The 21,314-nt window shown below is 48.3% G+C and overlaps 1 protein-coding gene across 1 annotated transcript in view; it reads right to left on the bottom strand.

Moving 5' to 3' along the window:
• MYOCD (myocardin) overlaps nt 1–20,833 on the bottom strand; it is a 90,258-nt gene extending 69,425 nt beyond the window's left edge. Inside the window, exon 1 of the mRNA XM_072937066.1 lies at nt 20,607–20,833. Coding sequence (XP_072793167.1) covers nt 20,607–20,754 — 148 coding nt within the window. The 5' untranslated portion in view covers nt 20,755–20,833. The remainder of the gene's footprint in view (nt 1–20,606) is intronic.
• Nucleotides 20,834–21,314: the final 481 nt, after the last annotated feature.

Here is a 21,314-nt window from a genome sequence, read left to right as displayed (position 1 = left end):
TGTGATGTTTTCACAGAAAAATATTGTTGTCGTGTTAAAATACAGGGTCTGTTACTACCTCAGAAACATTAAGACAGACTATTGCAAACAGACAAGCAGATGATTTATAATGAACATGCATCAACCCAAATCTTCTGTCAGCTCTGCTGTGTCCCCTGCAGTGCTGTGGCAGATTTAACACCCTGGGGCAGTGCCCCGTGTGCTCTGACCTGCCCAGCCTCTGGGCACTGCGGGGACAGCCTGCAGTGCCTAATCTTCCAGAATGCACACTTTTTCCAGCTTGAATTCCTGACACCGAGCACACTCCTGGGACACCATCCAAGCCCAGGCAGAGTGAAATCCTAAACTGTCCATGAGACAGCATTCACAGAGCAACAGACTGACAGAAACCCCGGCGAGGAGTTTCCAAAGCAAACATTGTGTGTGCACTGATAGCATCTGAGAGGGAGGGTTTTTTTTGGATTTTTTTTGTTTTGTTTTGTTTTTTTCTGGAGTCAACCTTTCTTGTTTTCCTTATGGCAAATACTAATGAACTCAATGGTAAAATATGGCATTTCCCAAGCAGCAGTCTCCTCCCCGAGATGCACCGTCTCCGGTACGGGCCTGTCATCAAGGCTTCGCCTTTAATCACTCAACACATGTTTCCAATCCACATGTTCATATGGTAATAACTTCACTCTCTTCGTTTTCATTTGTCAGACCAAAATGCCCTTTAGGTTGGAGCATGCTGTAGGACACTGTCCAGGCAGGTTATTCTTAGCAACAGATGAATTTACAAAGAAAAGGCAGGTCTACAGTTCAGCATTTGCTGTTATTGCCTGCGCTGCTCCTGTCACACCTGACCACCAACCTCTCTTCCAGCCCCTTCCCACCCAGCAGCCACCATCAGCTGCCCACTGTGCTTTACATCAGTTACTAAAAAATGCCACTGAGACCATCAAACCCAGCTCTTTTGGGCCTGGAAATTCCCTTTCTACCTCTTTCCACTACACCCGTGGCAAAAAAAAAAAAAAAAAAAAAAAAAAAATCATGTTTCTGCAAGGTCCTGACAAATCCAACAGAACTGGACTGGTGTAATGCTTCCCTGTGAGGGTGGGGAGGCCCTGGCACAGAGAAGCTGTGGCTGTCCCATCTCTGGAAGTGTTCAAGACGAGATGGGATGGGGCTTGGAGCAAGCTGGGATGGTGGAAGGTTCCCTGTGCATGGCTGTGGCTGTCCCATCTCTGGAAGTGTCCAAGATGAGGTGGGATGGGGCTTGGAGCAAGTTGGGACGGTGGAAGGTTCCCTGTGCATGGCAGGAGGGTAAAACAAGCTGAGCTTTGAGGTCCCTTCCAACCCAACCCAGATCCTGATGCTGTGGTGGGTGCAAAGGATGGTCTGCAGTGGTCACTGCCCAGAAACCCCTTTGGCCATGCTTTGGCCCTAAAGGCAAGGCAGCTTTTCTGAATAAGGGCAGCAGGAGCACCTCTCCCACCACGGTGCAGCAGCTCTGACCCCCAGCTAGGTCCTGTCTGCTCCTGCTGCTGCAAGGCAGGGCACTGCAGTTTGTAGTGCTCCTTGTTTCCTGCACAGCAGAAAAAGCAGTTCTTGGGAGGCACCTGGAAGGCAGAGGTTACTCTGTCAAGGAACTCTCAGAAAGCAGCTGCCACGAGAACCAGACCAACCCTGAATCTCTCTGCTGTCTGCTTTCCTCTGGCACATTGCATTTCCAAACCATAACTCTGTGCTCAGGTTCATGCTCTGAGCTCTGCACCCTCCCATCAGATCTTCCATAAAAATTAATTCATGGCCTCTCCTTAGCAGGAGGTGTTCTTGAAGACGACACCCTCCCCACCCAAGGAAATAGTTTGAGGCTGCCCAATAAATTACTGGTAAGATGCTCGTTTCATAATGGTTCCTAATTGCCCTGTGATGATCACAGATATCAACCATATCTTCCAAAAGGCTATTCCAGCCTATATATGGTCAGGAGATCATTGGGCCAGCATATTTGTTTTGTTGTGTTAGAATCAGATAGCTAGGGCCCATCTCTGACTGCAGTGGGGTGGAGAGAGAACACTGCAGAGGGTGATGCTTCTGGAACTAGGGAGCCTGGGAACTTCAATATGAGTTATTCAAGTTATTGTTCCTTCACAAAGAACAAATGCTGGGAAGAAGGAGGAGAGCAAGAAACAGCAGCAGAAATATTAGGGGTAATAAAAAAGCCAAAGAGTCACTGCACCAGCCATCTCTGTTTGGTGTACACTTTGCTCCCTTGGAATATTTTGCTCACTGCTTGAATAAGATATAATTTTCAAACTACTTCTACCATTTTATTCTTGATTTTCTCTAACACCTCTGACAGAAGTTGCAATGACTGTATTTCAAAGTGGCTTCCAGATACGAGACCAAAAACACTGGAAAATTGAAAGAATTGTGACAGGGTTGGTTTCCAAGCCTCACTGCTGATTTACATGAGCAGAAGTACAACTTGAGGAATGAAATGTGTTGCTTATGCTAATAATTTGCCACAAGTTTCCACTGCTGATTGAAAACCCAAATCAGTCCGTCGTGCTAACACAATATGTGCTGTCAGAATAAACATTTCTCTTTACCAAAGGGACTCAGAGCACACACTCAAACCAAAGTCTCTGCAGAGTAAATCCATTATTATACATATTGTTATAGCACTGCATCCAACCACAGATGCAACCCTGTCTCTGCACTGTCCCTGACATTACAACACAGAATAAATATTTTTCCCCCTGTGTGTTAACAAGCAGAATTTTTTTTTGAAAGACATAAAATCCTATTATGTATTCCTATTGTTTTCTGAGAAGCAATTACACACAGCCTTAAAGCAGTTCTATATTCTGATGAAACCTGAAATGCAGCGTTGCAGAAGAATATGATAACTCAGGGATCCCAAAGTTCCCACGAGTTGATTCCCTCATATTTGTACTTGTGAATTGCCCAGAGCTGCTTTCCAGTGTGCAGGGAGAAGCCAAGAAGATATTTAGACACCTCTGTCTATGCTCTAAAAGAGCCAGGGTTTAATATTTCAAAAGTCATCAGTTCAGCACATTTCCCAGGAAGATTTCTGAGCTGCTTTTGGATAACAGCTGCCTGCTGCCGTGCCAGTGTTGAACTGCAATCTTTGGGCCAGCACTTGCTGCAGGGCTGTGATCTGCTGCATGGAATTGCTGTCAAAAGCCAAAACTGCAGCTTTTCATCCTGCTCTGGCTTTTCTTCAGCCTGACAATTTCCTGGCTTTTGGGACACTCCATCCCAAGCCCTTGTGCCACGCCTGTGCTCCAGAGAGGATCCCACCGCAGCCTCTGGCCCCCTCCTCTGATCCCTCTTGGTCTCAGATGTGCACCCAATAAAAAGAACACTCTGTGAGTATTGCACCCTTGATTTTTCAGGGTGTAGCAGATCCAACAGCATCTCCAAGCCAGGCCTGGGGAGGGAGAAAGCCCTGCACATGCTGTGCTCCCCCGAGGATGTGATCCAGGCACCTCTTCTGACGTTCTCACCTGTGGATACGGTGACACCCTCATTGCAGGGAAGGGTTTTTCTCTTCAGAAAGACATTTTCAGCCTCTTGGGTTGCTTCCTCAGATAAAGTAAGAGATTCTGGAAGAGTCCACTCTCCTATAGCTTTGGAGGGTCCATTCCCACCTCATCCCTCACAGCAGCAGAGCAGCTGGGTAATGGCTTATGCCAAAACCAGGAGTTAGCCTGCAATAATATATTGTCCCATAGAGGCTTCTGAACAGGTGCCTGAAGGGGACCTGAGCAGAAATTACACCTTGGTTTCTTTCTTTTAATTTTGTTTGTGTAATTGTACACAAGGAATGAAACCCATCAGTAAGTGCCTAGAACTTGGAGCAACAGAAATATTGAAACAATCTCATTTAACAAGGAAAAGAAGCAGGGTCAGAAGCAAAAAAAATTACTTCTTGAGAATGTGGCAGGTTTTGGAAGTGGAAGCTCTGGGAATGCCAGCCCTAACTTCTCAATGGGATGGAAATTTGAATGTTTTATGAGGAAAAACTGATTGGGTTGTTTTTTGGTTTTTTTTTTTTTTTTTTTCCCTGGAGCAAACTGGAGACACTGAGTGACCTGACATTGCTGATTTTGTCTTCAGCTCTGCAGCACTCTCCTTCACATTGAACCAATATAGACCATGGGCTTGAGACAGCTCAGAAGCTCCAGGAAACTCCAAGAAAACCTGTGCAGATGGCTCTGAGAGAGAGTAATTTCATTTCATTGCTCCAGGTGAAGGCAAAATGCTCCATTCCTCTGCAATATGGGCCCTAGAGTCACACAGCAGCAATCCTTATCCTTTGAGATGTAGGAAACTGCATTTGCACAGAGCTGAGACATGCAGTGAAACCAGAGGCTCCCTGAGCTGTGACAAACTCTGCTCTGGCAGCAGAAGAGGAAGAAGAGGAGGAAGGAGATCCCCCTGCTGTTCCCAGAGGTTTCACACAACCAGCAGCATCCCCAGGTCGTGTGGTACCTCATGCACAGAACCCAGCCCCCAGCAGGAGTGATTTATCTCCAAAAGGGAGTTTATTTCTATTTGTCTTTCTGCAAAGTGGCTTTTCCACTGGAAAAGCTCCTTTCCAGCAGCTCTTGCATGTCCAGGCTTCGAGGGCCTGCTGGAGACTGTGTGCAGCAGTCTCTGTGAAGCAGAGCTTGCTGCTCCTGCCTATAAATAACATTTCAGATGCCCAGGCCACACAGTCACACTGCAGGAAAGGTCAGCAGGGATCGTCATCGCCCAGAGATCGCTCCCCACAACTGCCCCGTGCCTGAGGCGGGCCTGGGCTGCAGCCAAGGCTCTGGGCCTTATCAGGGCTGGATCTCGCTGGGAATTTTCAGCTGAAACGTTTTATTGGGAAATGCTGATTCATAGACATCAAAATGTTTCATGGAAATGCAGCAGTTTTTCTGAATTTACAAGGAAACCCAGACATGATTTGGATGCACTAGTGACTGGTTGGCTGCCAGGGTATCCCATGGCTTGCAGAATGTGGCTGCAGGACATTCCTGTGTCCTCTGGGCTGCTCCAGACACAGGAGCCCGAGCTCTGCCAAGGCCCTGCTCTGACTGAGCTCCTGGCAGCCCTTAACCCCAGCAGGAGATGGGCTGGGGGGGGTTTCTCCCTCCCCAGGCCTGGTGTGGAGATGCTGTTGGATGTGCTACACCCTGAAAAGTCAAGGGTATAACACTCACAGAGTGTCACAGAATCACAGAATCACTGAATAATGAAGCTGGAAGAGACCTCCAAGATCATCAAGTCCAACCTATGCCCTAACACCACAACCGGAGCATAGCACCGAGTGCCATGTCCAGTCTTTTTTTAAACACATCCAGAGATGGTGATTCCACCACCTCCCTGGGAAGACAATTCCAGTATTTTATTATTCTTTCAGTGGATTTTCTTTTCCTAATATCCACCCTGTACCTTCCCTGACGTAGCTGAGGCTGTGTCCTCTGGTTCTGTCAGTGCTCCCCCCAGGGCTTCTCTGTGACTGTGGGAACTTATGGTGCCAAGTCCAAGCAATTTTGGTTGGTAAATTAGTAGAATTAACATGAAATTAATGAAATATTCACTGGCTTCAGCCCTGCTGTGGGACAGGACACTTTGGTGTGTCTCTGGCAGGGCTGGTTGAGGCTCCCCCTCTGTTCTCTCAGAAAGGTGCCATGGGAACATTCTATTTTTCCCCAAGAAATCCCTCTCTCCTTCCTGCTCTGAGTACAGAAGTCCCTTCTCCCTGAAGAGTGATGTGAATCTTTGCTACTACGTGCCACTCAGTCAAAAATGAGGAAGAGGAAAGATGAAAAAAATTCAGACTTTCAGCTCTGTTCTTCCAGCCAGTGCTATGCCAACAGCTGAGGATGAATGACCCAGGTCCCTTCCCTCTAATGCTGAAGGGCCTGGAGGGAAGAATCTCCCCTGAAAGTCAGTACAAATGCAGCTGCATTTCTCTGGTGATCATTTAATGCTGCTGCTTTCCTTGCAGAGCAGAAAGTATTTTATTTGGGAAATAAACCAGCAGAGCCACAGCAGCTCAGAGCAAGTGAAAGTCAGTGTTTGGAGAAGGTGCAAGGTACAGAAAAGGGGCTCTCTTCTGAAAAGCAGAGCAGACCAGACCTCCCAGGTCACGCTGACATCCAGGAAAAGTGAAGCTGCACAAGGTTTTACCTGACCTGCAGCTTGGGTGGCTTTTTTGTGGACAAAGGGAAAAGGAAAAATCTTGCAGAACTGAGCTCTTCACAGGTAGTCTGGGGACCAAAATGGGGGAAGTGTCTAAACAGCATCTGTGATAAGGAGATGCAGGAGAGATGATTGCCAAGACAGCATTCCTGAACTGATGGGAGAGGGAAGCTTTCTAAAACAAAACAAAGAAAGAAATTCAGACCTGACAACAAGACTTCCTCTGAGCGAGGTAACATCCATTTGTTTTGCACACATTGCAAACCATGATCTGCGAAGGGCTGGAGAGGCACAAAGAAGCAATCTTTTTTTTTTTTTTTCCTGAGACAATTAAAGATTAAACTGCAGATTTCTTCTATTTTTACAGAAACAAACCCAAAGGAATTAATATGCTCTCAGTCAGCTGTGGTGGGTTATGCTATATATGGTTAACAAACTGACCTACATCCACAACTTGGGGAATTGTATTTTTGTGTTTTAATTACTGTATTGGCTCTGGCTTGGGGGTGCCATGGGGGTGGGATTACACCTGGAGCTGGGAGGGCAGGCTGTGCAGGTGTGAGCTTTCCATCTGATACCGGGGTGCTGTGTCCAGGCTTTCCCCTGTTTTCTGTCCAGCAGGATGGGTGCTGGCAGGGGCAGCTGCCTGAAGGGAACCAGAGGTGGTGGAAGAGCTCTCGGTGCTGGTGGTGTTTCTGCTCACACTCTGAAAGGAGCCCAGGCTGGCTCTTTGCAGCCAGCAAAGAGCAGTGCTAGCCTCTATTTTCCAGTCTTGGTCTTCTCCAAAAACTGTTTCAGGCAGGGCTTGAAACATTGCTTTTGATGCTTCCCAAGATATAACTCAGCATGAGAGAGAGAGAGAGAAGAAAAGCTGGGAAGGAAAAGAAACCAGGATGGTGTTCCTGGGTCAGATGGAGAAAGAGATGTCATGGTTCTCATATTTCTGTGAGTCATTAGTGATATTCATGCTCTTCTTAGAGGTGATTTAGGCACGTGCTCCTTCTCTTCCATTGATACTGGAGCTCTTCACTTGCTTTTTCCTGGGAGGGGGCAGTGGGACCTTGTGGAGTGTGTGAAATCCATATCCTCCCTTCCTCAGGGGGGACCTTCTCACTCCCCATGACTCCCTGGCAGGAGGTGCAGCCAGGTGGGAGTGAGGCTCTGCTCCCAGGGAACAGGGCCAGGATGGAGGAATTGTCCCAAGTGGCGTCAGGGGAAGTTTAAATTGGGTATTAGAGAATATTTCTTCACTGACAGGGTTGTAAAGCACTGGAACAGGCTGCCCAGGGCAGCGGTGGAGTTGTTATCCCTGGAGGGATTTAAAACATGTGCAGATGTGATACCTGGGGACGTGGTTTAATGGTGGGTACAGCATCCCCAGAGCTCTGTTTCCCACCAGTGTGTTTCATTTCAGGATGACACCCTTTGTGCAGAACGTGTCCCTGAGCAGCTGGCATGTGCCCACCAGGCCAGCCAGAAAGGAGCTACCCTTGGAATAATCAGCCAAGGTACAAATGAACAGAATTCTGCCTTCTATGCAATAACTGGCAGAAATGCATCTGCTGTAGAATACTAGGAGGTACTGGCAGCTTAAACAGATTTTTAGAGACACAAGGCAAGCGTGGAGATGCAACACTCCTTATGGATTTCAAAAATGGTAAACAGAATATCTGGTTTTGAAAAAGGGAAATTATGGAGCATCTACTTTAACTTCCATTTCCAGAAAAGTACTGGGACAACAAATGGAGCCAACAAACAAATACTGAAACAAATCAGGGAAAAGAAATAAAACCCAGCCATTATGCATGTGTCAAATCTAATCCTTCTGTGACACTTGTGGATAGGGAATAAGCTGTACATGTCATCTATCTTGTGTTTAACGAGGCTGTTGACACCTCCTGACATGACATTGTCTAACGATTTTTGGGCAAGCCTGGTGTGTATTGCCCAAGGTGGTGTGAAGCACTTAGCAAAGCACACTCGGAGAGAAGCTCCCAGTGGGTCACTGTGTCCCTTTGTCTTCTGTGTTTCCTCTACAGAGTGGAGTAGAAAATCACTTTATTTCTAGGGGAAGTTGGAAGAGGGCACACGCATGCAGCAGAGCAGCGTCAGAGCGAGATAATAGTTTTAAAAAGAAGTGATGATGTGAGGACAGTTACAGAAACAAACCCAGTGAGAATTAGGCAGGCACTGCACAGAGTACAGAGCAGAACGTTCTGCAGCTGCTCCCTGCCACAGAGCAGGAGCAGGAGCCAGCTCAGGACCATCGCTGGGGCAGGGGCTGTGCAGGGCTGGCTGCAAACCCCATCCCTTCACCTGCCTGCTCAGTGCAGCATCGCTGACTGCTCCTGGCCATGCTGAGGAAGGTCAGAGGCACCAGCAGAGAGCCCAGAGCACAGAAAGTAACACCAGAAGTCTAGAAAATCAGAAACTCAAAAGCAGGCATAAAGACTGAGGAACAGTCTAATGAAAAATTGTCTCAGGGGAACCCTGAGCAGGTTTTAAATATAAGGAAGACTACCATGGAAAGAAACAAGAAAGAGTGTTTTGTTCTCTCTACCCATTTGAGAAGGAGTTATGGTTGTGCACTTCAGGGAGGAGTTGGAGTGAAAATGGCTTGGGCAAGAGTTGGAATCTTCTCCAACCAAAGAAGGTTTTTAAGAAGAGGGTGGACAAATTTCTGTCAGGATTAAGGGAGGGAAAGGTGATCTTGGTTTTCCCCAGAGGTACTCAGCACGCCACGGGGCTGTGTGGATTTGGAGGGGTGTGTAATGCATAGTTCCAGGCTCATGTCACACTCTGGTGGTTTGTGTCACTTGCTCCTAGAGCCATGCTCAGTCTCAGCAGCTGAACTCTGCTCCTTGGCCAAGAGGAGCCTTGTCCCTCAGCTCATCTGTGCTCCTGCTGCATCAGCCATTCCTCACCCTGGCTGGATGCTTAAGGCAAGTGACTGTGAAACCCTGGCAGAGGCAACCCAGAGGCACCTCAGGAACTCAGGCACACCGAGAACCCCATTTCCAGCCCCAAATCAGTGCCCATGGCTGCAGCCTTTGTGAACAACAGAAAATTAGGGGGTCTCTGCCGGCCAAAGGCAGCGGTGATGCTGTGGGAGGGAGGAATGCTGCCTGCTCCTCTGGTTCTTGAAGCAGAGCTGTGATTTACACCCCTCGGGAGGCCGCTGAGGAAGCAGCAAATCACCTCTTTAGCACGAGTTCAGAAGGCAATTAGACAAATCCATGCAAGAAATACCCGCTGAGGCCATTAAATCTAAAACCTTTCTCTTGTTGAAGGGAAGACCAGCGGCTGGGTGGGAGAATTGCTACTGTAGGATTCCCCTGCTTTCCCACGTTCTTTTGGCTGCTGGTGCTGGAGATCAGGGGAGGAGCTGGAGGAGCCTCAGGCCTGACCCAGCCAGGAGCATCCCTGGGTTCTTCCAGCCGGGATGGCCACAAACCCAGGGGGTTGGTAATGAACAATTGCAGCTGGAAACGGGGCAGAATCCCGAGCTGCAGCCTCCTGGGTGCTGTTGAGGAAAAGCCAGGAGCCCTGTCCTGCTCTGACTCTTCCCTAAGCCAGCCGTGGCGGGTCAGTTAAAGATTTAGCTCCAAGCCTTTCTCTGCCAGATTCTCCTCCAGTTCTGGACAAACAGCAGTAAAACAAAGCAGGAAGGCAAATGCCATCCCATGCACAGAACAGGCTTTTATTTAGCTAGCACTAAAGTTTTCAGACGCAAACAGCTTATTGAGTTGGACAAAAGTCATGGCAAGAAATGTTTCTTTCTAACTTTACCCTACAAAAATATCTCGGAATAATAGGATTGTGTTTTTCCAAAAATGTTCTTTATTGATTTACAGCAGTATCACATTCAGGCCCAGCATTAGAGTTCCTTCATTAATGAAATAAGACACAAAAGTCTTGTTATATTAGCGATTTTCACAGAGTAACTCAGTAAGCTATTTTTAATATTCTCATGGAGGCATGCCAGAAGGATAATATTTTTATGTTCTATAGCAGAGAAATATACTTTAAGACAGTTTTGATTGACTTCAAAGTGTGCTTGAAGGCCCGGGCGTGTTTTCCATTCCTACAAAGTGACCAAGGAAAGAGGAGCCTTATCTGCAGCACAGAGCAAAACCCCAACAGAACGAAATCCCAGTGCCAGCAGTGTTTCCCACGCACGCTACCAGCCGAGGTTGAAAATAAAATACAGCCCCTCCTCCCTCCTTGAGGGCCTTGGAATGAATCACGTTCATGCCAGGAACACTGCACTTCAGCCAGGTAACTGAACCAAACCCTCTGGCCTTTCTCTGCAGCTGCTTGAGGTGGGAATCCTGCTTCCCTCCTCTGCAGGCAGCACTGCTGCACCTTTCCAGTGCAGCTGTCCCTCCAGCGTCTCTCTGCTCTTTCTATATTTTCCCCTGGTGTTCCATCTGGGCCAGAGGGAGCACCAGAGCTCGGTGGGAGCTGTGGGTGACGCACAGCACGAGCCCAGGACACCTCAGAGCAGCCAGTGCACCTGTGGCTGGACCCAAGTGCAGGCATGACCTCAGCCTCCTTTCTGCTGTGCTGTGACTGTTGCTCTTCATCTGATACCTCCTCCAGCCAGCCCTACATTGCAAAGGGCTATTTCAGGCCTAACCAGGGGCTCTTATCAACTTTCAGGCTCGTTTTCAGTGGAGCAGATCTCTACCGAGTGAACAGGTTCGCACCACACATGTCAGGGAATGCCTGGGGCTTTTAAGGCAGGTTGACATTTAAAGCCAGCTTCATGCCCTGGTGCAGTGCTAAGGAAGAGAGCCTCCCTCGGGGGATTTTTGGGTGCACAGCACCACTGCTGGTCATCCCCTCTGAGTGCAGAGGCTGCACAACCTGTGGGATGCAGCCCAGGCTTGGACAAACCACATGTGGGCAGATTCTGTTCCATCCCCTCTGTGGCTTCAATGGAAGCATCCCAGGGATGGCAAAATTTCCCATTTTCTCAGCATCTCTGCTGTCTTCTGATCTCCTTCCCTGCTGGAAAGAGCTCGTGTTTCCCTCCTTTCCTTGGCGTGCAGAGCTCACCAGGGTGGCACTCCCAAGGTGATGCCCAGCCCTTATCCCTACCCAACACACAGCAGGGACTGTAGGCAGCTGAGCTGACCTGAGCCATGTCCACAGAGCCTCATGGCCAGCTCCTGTGTCCTGCCCTGTCTGCTGGAGCTTAGGACACATTCAGGGCAGCAGTTTTGGTCTCAGTTATTCTCCTGTTTTCCATTAACATCCTCCCAAGTGTGGAAAGGCCAGGAGCTCTCCAGCTGGCATGATGGGTGAGTGGCACAGTGAACTGAGCCCCTCTCTGGAGCTCCCAGCTGGGGCAGAAGGGTTTGTGGGGCACAAGCCCCAGCTGTATAGGAGGGAAAGCTCAGCCCTGAGGGTCTGGAAAAAGCCAGGGAAGCTGTAAGCACATGGATCTCTTGTGTCCCCACTTCTCAGCCTCCAGCACTGCCTGTCCCTGGGCAGTGGGACTTAATGGGGGAATGAGGACGAGGCAGCAGAGGTTTCCTGTATCTCCTAGGAGATGAAATGCAGGGAAAATAAGGGGTGTGCAGACACAGGGCTGCAGCAGTAGCTCTGGAGAGAATTAATAGACAGTGGGTTTGACCAGTGTAGTTGGAGAGGTGGCAGTTTCACCCTCCAATCCACTGTCATTTTTACTATTGTATATATAGTAGAATCAGAAAATAAAGTTTACTTTTTTGAGTTCTTTTTCTTTAGTTTTACATCGAACCTACCTCTGTAAGTTATTTTGTGTCAGGGTGTGACACCAAACCTGACCCTGGCCCACGTGGGGAGCCCCTGGCCCGAGTCCACTCCCCTTGCCACAGCAGAGGCACTCCCTGGGCACCGACGACAATTTCCATGAAGTTATTGAAAAGAAGAGCTTGGAGAATGTCTTGAGGATTCGTGTGGTGCCACATGGTGGCTCTGCCAGGGGTGCAGGGCAGGGGCAGCTCGGGGCTGCGCTCACAGACACGCACACACATCTTATGTCCTCGCTTTCCTCCTCGCCTCCTAATTTAAAAAGTCATTCAGAGTGAAAATATGTTTCCTCTTTGTGAATGGGCAGATCTAACACAGATGGTGCACTAACTGGAAACATCTTGTGTTCCAGTCTGTTCGTAGATTCGTTCTGTTCAAGAACAGAAGGCTCCATTTATGATCATCTCTTCAGTGTTCCCAATCTTTACAGCTTGGAGATACCCAGCTAAATGCTGTGTCAAATCATCACCTCTTCCCCTCTTCCTAACGCTACCAGAGCAGAGGTTTCAGGGCTATCAGTGTCAGCAGGGAGGCACTGGGGGTAACCTGCTGGTGTGGAGAAGGCTGCCTTGCCTTTGGGCTGCAAGGAAACCTCCAGTACTTTGTGTCATCTGTGACCCCTCTGGGCTCGCTGCTCAGCACCTGAGAGCACTGAGGCAGCTGAGCATGAGCCACAGGCCAGGGAAACTTTCCTAGTGTAATAAAGGTGTCATTTTCTCTAATTACACCTACATAAAGGTGTCATTTTCTTTTATATAAGAAAGAATCTTTTGAAGGAACAAGTGCACCCCTCCTGAAAGACTTGAAGTCCCCAGATAAGCTGGCCTAAGAGACAAATTACCCTGAATAACTATTAAAGCTTCATTTCTTAGTCCATTTTTCAATGAGGCTATCTTACCTAGGGAGTTCCTGTAATAGGTGTCTTTCCCTGTTGGAATCTCTGCTTGGATACATGCATGCTTCCTCACTGTGATGTGGTGGATAATCCCATGAGCCTCCAGAAATAACTTCTTTCCAGAATCCTCCTGATTTTTTGGTGCCAACGAGCCTAACGTGCTCCCAAGCCCTGCAGGTTAAATGCTCATGGAGATAACATGGTGTTATTCTTGCAAGAGGATGTTTTCTTTTTATCATTTCAGGGCTATCAGGTTTCATACCACAGATCACAGTTTCAGCCCCAAGTTTCACGTGTCCAGATATCGTTCACATGCCATTCATCAGGCTCAATCATGAATTAAGGACTGTGTCCTGGACTGAACCTTACCCTTCACTAGCTACCTCTCAAAATCAGCTGCAAAAGAGAGGGGGATGCTGAGCACAACCTGACTGCAGGTGCTCTGAGCAAGGGCTGCAAGAATCATTGAGGCAACACAGAAATAACCACAAATATAAACAAGATGAAATAAAACTCAAAATAAAAACTCAATAAAACTCAAACTGTGCACAGAGCTATGAGCACTCTTGCCCCAGCGCAGCAGGGAGAGGAAATTGTATAATCAGTGATACTCTCTATTTAACCACAGCCATGGTTACAAGGGGAGGACAACAGGCAGAGCCTGGCTATGGAGTGCTAAGGCTGGATGGGCAGTGAGGTGAGGAGAACCAGCCTGGGGGTTCAGTCCTGCTGGCTGCTGAGCAATGCTCTGGAGTAGTGGGGCTCAGCCCCAGCTCAAGAACAAACTCACAGCAGACAATGGTACCTCTGTGCTGCTCATTCTGCCCTGCCCAGGCTGCAGGAGGCAGCAGGATGGGGTCACTCGTGGAAGTGTTGCAGGACCTGCTTGAAAGAACGTGGAGATGGAACATGAAGGATCATGACAAACAATTATCCCTGTCTGCATTTGATTTCTGAAGGAAGACACTAAATAGCAGCTTAAACTCATAATGAGATGGAAATTAGTTTTGGAAGCATCTCAAACATACCTGAGAGTGACTCACACATGTCCCTCCATGGGAGGTGATTACACAGAGATGGGCACAGCCCTGGGTTTGAGTAGAGACCTGGCAGCTGGGCAGGGAGACCAGGGGAGTGAGCAGAACTAGTCAAGGGTGGGGAGAGAGGACCTGACTCAGTGTCCCAGCCACCCTCCTCACCCTGCAGGTGATGTCCCCATCCAGCAGAGAATGTGACCCTGCCTGGGGAGCCCTGCAGGGCCCCACACAACCAGTGGGCTTCTGTGCTGGAAGCTGAACTTGGGACTTGACACACGAGAAAATTCCTCCCAGTGAGGGTGGGCAGGCCCTGGCACAGGGTGCCCAGAGCAGCTGGGGCTGCTCCATCCCTGGAAGTGTCCAAGGTCGGGTTGGACAGAGCACCCTGGGATAGTGGGAGGTGTCCCTGCCATGGCAGGGGTGGAACTGGATGAGCTTTAAGGTCTCTTCCAAGCCAAAGCATTCTGTGATTCCATGAAAATGAGATTTCAGGTGACTGTCAAGCTCCTCAGGAGGAGGCAAAGACCAATCTCTGATTGGTCCATGATCTCTGCAGGTTCTCTGCCATCTCTGTCTGAACATCCGGGTGTGTTAGAAACTGGGAGAAAACAGTTCTGCAGTGCAGCCCCCCCTTGACAAGGCAGTTCCTTTATCCTGCAAACTGCAACCAGCAAGGGCCAGGAGCCAAGAGCAACGCTGATCATGAGGTGTCAGGAAATGTTTGCCATGACTTCATCCTTAAAATAACCCCTGTAGACATTTTACCCAGCAAAGAAAGGTCCTACCCAACCCCTTGGTGCACAAAGGAGCACAGACCCCCGAGGAAGAATGATGGGTCAAACAAGGAATTCCTATTAAATGATAACTAAACTCCAGATGGCCAACAGGGAATGGAGTGGGACCACAACTGAGCCCAAGGGAGAGTCTTTGTCCTCTTCCACCACTGCTTTGATTGCTCAGCCAGACTGAAAGCTTGGGAGAGCTTTGAGGCATGCAGGCAAGTGGGGTTCTTCCCTCCAGCTGGCTAAAAGAAAAAAAAAGAAATAGATCCTTGGAAACAAACAGACCTCTTGGTGTCTTAATAGGAAAGTGATGTGTGTGGTGCTTGTGCAAGTGAGACACAACTCAGAGCTCTGTTATGGAAATTTTCCTCTGTGACAAATATGTTATGAATGACTTGTCTTGAAAACATGCCAGCATGTAGGTGCTGCTATCACAACATTCGGTGACTTTAACTTACTGTGAGCGTTCCTGTGATAAATCATGGAAAACCTTTCTTGGGCTATCTTTAGTCACTGCACTGTTTCACACTCACAAGTCACTCACGGCTCTAAAAATACAGTTTATATCATTGGATTCCTGGAATTCCTTCAGTTCTTACATTCTGATTTAAGTGGCATTAAAGCTGGGCTCTGCAGTCCGAGGCTGCAGGCTGATGTTTCACTGTGGATTAGATATCACCTGGGTTCAATACAGGGTTTCCAATATTTATTTGATTTGGATCCAAAGCCAATTTGAAAAATCTTCCTGTAGATACACCTCTTACCTGGCTATGTGGAACAAGGGCTAGATTTTGCCTGAGACTAGATAGTAATTTAATAACCATTCCAATATAGAATTAAACTAAAACACATGCTCACCACAAGAACTGAGTTGAGACTGTGGGGTTTTCTCCTCAAAACCTGGAGGTATGTGGTCTCTTCTGGCCTCTGCACTGTGATCTTGCGTTGACTTCTAGGTCACACATCTCTCTCTCTCTTCTTTTGGTTTCACTTACATGTCTTTCATAGAGTTATTGATTCAGAAACACCAAGAACAAGAAAGTCTTGACCTCCCACCAGCCTCTCTGGATTTGATTACCAGCTCACCAGTGATGGATAGTCTGAGCAGAATTTAATGCTTTCTAATTTTCCTTGATAGGGTCTATGAAGCACGTTACTTTTTTTTTATCCCAACTGGCAGCTCAACAAAGCCCAGCAATATAAAGCTCCATTTGTGTAATAAACTGTTGTACAATCTACTACTTATGAACATAGGCCCTGAAAATGTGCAACCTTTCTGCACATTACATTAAACACAAACCAGATGGGCACTGGAAAATCCTCCCCTTTGTTGCAGTGGGCTAAAGGGGCTGGTGGTCAGAAGGTCTGTTACACTACACAAATAAACTGAAGAGTTTAACTACATCATTCTCCAAAATCAGCAATGGGAAACTTGTGTGGAAACATGATGAGCAGTTTGCAAACCCACTACTGGAGTGGTGCAGGCACAAGGGAGACCTTCCTGTCTCCCACCTGCAGAGGCAGCCCCTGCCGGGGAAGCAGAGCCTTCACCTGCAGCCAGAGCTGACACCCAGACTCGGAGGCACATGGATGGAGGAAAATGGGTGAAATCAATCTCTTCTTTAAAGGTTTCCTGAGTCAGAGCTGGGCATTTAAACTCTGATGATCCCTGCAGAGAAGTGGAGCCCTCCAGAGTGGGCTGAGTTCATACTGAGCAGTTTCTGAGGCAGAGAAACCTCATCAGGTCAGGCAGGATGTCTCACACTTCCACAGTTCCATGAGTGAAATCAATCTCAGTCTCAGAGTCCCAGGACAGGGATTTGCAAAGGACACCTCACCCTTCCCTTTGAGCACACCCACCAAGACACTTCTGGAGGAGCTGCTTTACAGAGCCCCTGTGTGTCCTCTGGCCCCTTTCCTTGTGACTGCAAATGTTATCACAAAATTAGTTCTGAAATCCATCTGGCCAGACTGGCACAGGGAGGGACAGGTGGCCAAAGCCACACACAGAGCCTGCACCCTGACTGCCTTCCCACTGTGCAGGGAAATCACCATCAGGGAATGATGGTAAAGACAAGGTAAAGACAGTCCTGGTGCAAGGCAAGAGAAATGTTCTGCTGCTGCTCCATGACACAGCTTACCCAGGTGCAGATCAGGCGTGCAGCACCTGGCATGGGATGGGGTGAGATGGGATGGAGTGGGGTTAGTTGGGGTGAGCTGGGATGGGATGAAAGTTGCTACCAGCTGATGAAATTATCCTGGTCTGGGCCTGGGGGTACACTGGGTGGACAGAGGTCAGAATTCCTGCTTGTTGTAGAGGGAACAATCCCCATTTTCCAGGACTTATGCATGCAGTCCTGGGATTTTGTTAGGCCCTGCCAAATGGCCTTTCTGCTTGCTCAAAGGTGATTTATTTTTACAAATTTAAATGAAATCCCCTCTGCCATTTTTGAATAATACTAGAGTTAAAAAGACTATTTTCCTATTTAAAAATATTCTAGCTAGACTGTTTTTATTAAATCAAAGTTAAGTCAAATAAAGACGACAGTTTGAAAGTTCACGCTTGGGCAGGAGCTGGTCCTCACTGAGGAACTGTGCCCTTGACACATGGGTGTCTGTCTGATGCCCACTGAGCCAGCACGGAGCAGCAGCCCATGGAGGAAGGAGCAGGGAACAAATCACACAATCACACAGAATCACAGAATCACAGAATCACAGAATCACAGAATCACAGAATCACAGAATCACAGAATCACAGAATCACAGAATAATGAGGTTGGAAGAGACCTCCGAGATCATCAAGTCCAACCTATGCCCTAAGACCCTAACTAGACTATAGCACCAAGTGCCAAGTCCAGTCTTTTTTTAAACACATCCAGAGATGGTGATTCCACCACTTCCCTAGGAAGACAATTCCAGTATTTTATTATTCTTTCAGTGAATTTTTTTTCCTAATATCCACCCTGTACCTTCCCTGCCGTAGCTGAGGCTGTGTCCTCTGGTTCTGTCAGTGCTGCCCGGTGGGAGAGACCGACCCCACCTGTCTGCAGCCTCCCTTCAGGAGCTGTGGAGAGCAATGAGGTCACCTCTGAGCCTCCTCTTCTCCAGGCTGAACAACCCCAGCTCCTTCAAATGTTCTTCACAGGGTTTCTGTTCCCAGCCCCTCTGGATGCGCTCGAGCATCTCAATGTCCTTCCCAAACTGAGGGGCCAGAGCTGGGCACAGCAATGAGGTGTGCCCTCAGCAGTGCCGAGTACAGGGGGAGAATGAGCTCCCTGCTCCTGCTGGCCACACCATTCCTGATCCAGGCCAGGAGCCATTGGCCTTCTTGGCCACCATTGGCCTTCTTGGCCACCAAAGGGAAGCTCCTGCCTGGCTGAGGTGTGCACACCTGAACCCTTGAGAGATGGGATGCAACAGGGCAGGAGGAGGAGAGAGGGGTGACACACCTTGCACTTGCTTCTCCTTACATGCCCTGGAAGATTCCTAAAAACAGCAGATGGAAGCTTCTTCCATTTCACCAACTCATTCCCAGGCATTGTGTCCTCCAGTGGCATCATGGTGGCTGGGGGGGTCCCTGCTGTCCCCTCTGTGTGTGGGATGAAGGTGGGAGTGCTGAACACACCCGTGGGGGTGACCCTCATCAGGGTGGGCTATGAGGAGACACTGATGCCTTGTTTTTTTTCCCCAAATAACTCCCAGCTACTGACCTCCCACCAAGGGATGGGTAGAAGGTCCTTGTGACACCCCACAAGTGGCACTGAGGGGGACTGGACGGCTCTGTCCTTGGCAGGGACAAACCTGCTTTAGGGCTCTGTGAGGGCAGCCTGGGGGGCTGTGGGATGTCCCCTTCCCTCTTCATCCCCAGCTCATCAGGCTGCTCCACCGGCCCCACGGGAGCTGTCACACGGCGGAATGTGACATCAAAGGCAGGCCCAAAGGTGCCACATGACGTGTGTGACACTTGGCAGGCCTGCCAGCTCCCGAGATGATGTGAGATGAAGGGAGCCGGCTGCTCCCACACGGGGACGGCAGCAAGAGCCGAGCCCCTGTGCAGTCTGAACGTGCTAAAGGAGGGAAACGCACCAGAGCAAAGGGCTGGAGGGGTGCCCAGACTGCGGGGGGCTCTTCTCACTTAGACAGGGCAAACAGCCCAGTCTGGGGGGGCTGCAGGGCTGGGGCCACGTCCTGGTGGGCCACCAACCCTGTGACACAGAGCCAGCTGCCAGGCAGGTGCTGGCACTGCTGCAGGGCTTACCTGCACATCTGCAGGTCGTGCTGGGAGCCCGTGGGCACCTGGAGAAGTTCCTTTCTTTTCCTTCCCTTACCTGCACATCTGCAGGTTGTGCTGGGAGCCTGTGGGCACCTGGATATAGTTCTTTCTTTTCCTTCCCATAAAAAAAGAAAGATATTTCTTTCTTTTCTTTCCCATAACAAAAAAGATGTTCCTTTCTTTTCCTTTCCATAGCAAAAAAGATGTTCCTTTCTTTTCCTTCCCATTACAAAAAAGATGTTTCTTTTCCTTCCCTTACCTACACATCTGCAGGTTGTACTGGGAGCCTGTGGGCACCTGGATATAGTTCTTTCTTTTCCTCCCCATAAAAAAAAAGATGTTTCTTTCTTTTCTTTCCCATAACAAAAAAGATGTTTCTTTCTTTTCTTTCCCATAACAAAAAAGATGTTTCTTTCTTTCCCTTCCCTCACCTGCACATCTACAGGTTGTGCTGGGAGCCTGTGGGCACCCGGATATGTTTCTTTCTTTTCCTTCCCATAACAAAAAACATGTGGAAAATGGATACATAAAATAAAGATGTAAAAGCTACAGAGAAAATACGATTTTCTGTTACGTCATGGAACAGTTTGTGTCTTTACAAGTTGTTTCTGCATTATCTTAGGTACACTTTGTTATCTGGGGCTGTAGGAAAGAGGAGTCCTCTGGTGTGAATGACTCTGCCTCTCTGTGTTTTACTCCAGCCTGACACCAGTACATTGCCATGATGACATCATTTGGATTATTTCTGATTTATAGCGATTGAGAAAAATTGGGTCCCGCACAATAATGCAAACAATCAAAGACACAAAGCAAAAATAGTGCCTTTGGGCTGCACTTTCACACTGCATGATGTTTTGAGGACTTAATGTTGAAAGCCTTAGAGTGCACAAAAGGAATTTTCTTCATTTCATATATTATACAGTTGCCTGAAAGAAATGGCAAACAACTCCTCAGGCTAAGCATGCTTTTCACAGGCTCAGTTGTGGGGTTTTTCTGTCCATCAGCTTTCTACCAACAGATCTCCACTGAAACTCAGAGCAGGATCTGCCAGCAAGAATAGCTGCTGGACCCATGACCCCACAAATGATTCCTGCAGAGTCCTGGGCTAAGTTCTACTCTCTGTTACACAAATCTGAAGCAATTTTGGTGAAGAATGGGTTTTCTGGAGCACCCAGTACTTGGTGAGAGCAGAGCAATCTATTGGAGCCTTTGAAAACCAAATACTCTTCCCATTTCTTCTCCACTGATCAACTTCACATCACCCTAATTCCCCAGAAATTCCATTAGTGTGATCAGAACACCAGTCTTCTCCTACGGGCTTGTAATCCCACATTTCAGCCAAAATCACACCAAACACTTGGATCACAAAGAACACGCCTCAAAGGTGACAACAGCATTGAAATCTGTCCCAGAAATACTGCACTCATGCCCCACTTCCATTAAATCCTAAACTCGTGCCATCTGATGGCAAAATGTCCCGTGGCAAACACCCTGGAAAGTAGCACAGGTAAAAACCAGCAGTGAACCAGAACCCCAGCAGGTGTAAGAGACGCTAACCCAGCACAGATCCCATCTCCACGCTCATTCTTGCCACCACCAGGCGAGGAACTCACCGTTCTTCCTCTCGGCGAAGGGCGGGGGCTGGAGCTTGGAGCCATCCCTCATGTCACCAGAAGATTTTTCCTTGGGTGCCTTTTCCTCCTCATTGGCAGCCGGTGCAGTTTTGTGGTCGGAGCGATCCTGTTTGATCACACCATTCATCACCGTGCCTGGAGGGGCCGGGCCGGGTTCTGGCTGCTCCACTTTGGGTGCTCAGGGAGAGGAGCAGGCGCCAAACGAGCTCTGGAAGAGAAGAGGAACAGGTAAGGACACATGGCCAAAGCAGAATGAACAAAGCCTGGCATTTGTCAAGTGATCAGGCCACAAACAGCTAATTACTGACCATTTGTAAAGGAAAACCATAGGATTCCCTATTGCCCGCTTGATTCTCCTTGTCTGTTGGACACCTGGCTACTTTTTTGGAGGAATTTCCACCCATGGGCACAGAATATTTGCAAAGTTTGTCTTCAAAACACACAGCCCTAGGGTACCCCCACAAGAGAGCTGTTGAATTGTTAGAGATCCATGAATGAGAACTGTCTTCCTTTACATGACTCTGGTTTGCTGAGAAAACTGGAATATATGACAGGAATAATTCCACACAACCCAGGGGAGGCTGCTAATTATGTGACACAGCCAGCAAATGAAAAGAGCAAACATCAGTCAGCTTTTACACCAGGAAGTGTACAAACACTCTGAAAAGTAAAATACATGTGTAAAAC

Source organism: Taeniopygia guttata, chromosome 18 (assembly GCF_048771995.1).
Source record: "Taeniopygia guttata chromosome 18, bTaeGut7.mat, whole genome shotgun sequence".
Classification (NCBI taxonomy): Eukaryota; Metazoa; Chordata; class Aves; order Passeriformes; family Estrildidae; genus Taeniopygia; species Taeniopygia guttata.
This window is presented reverse-complemented; position numbering and strand designations above follow the sequence as displayed.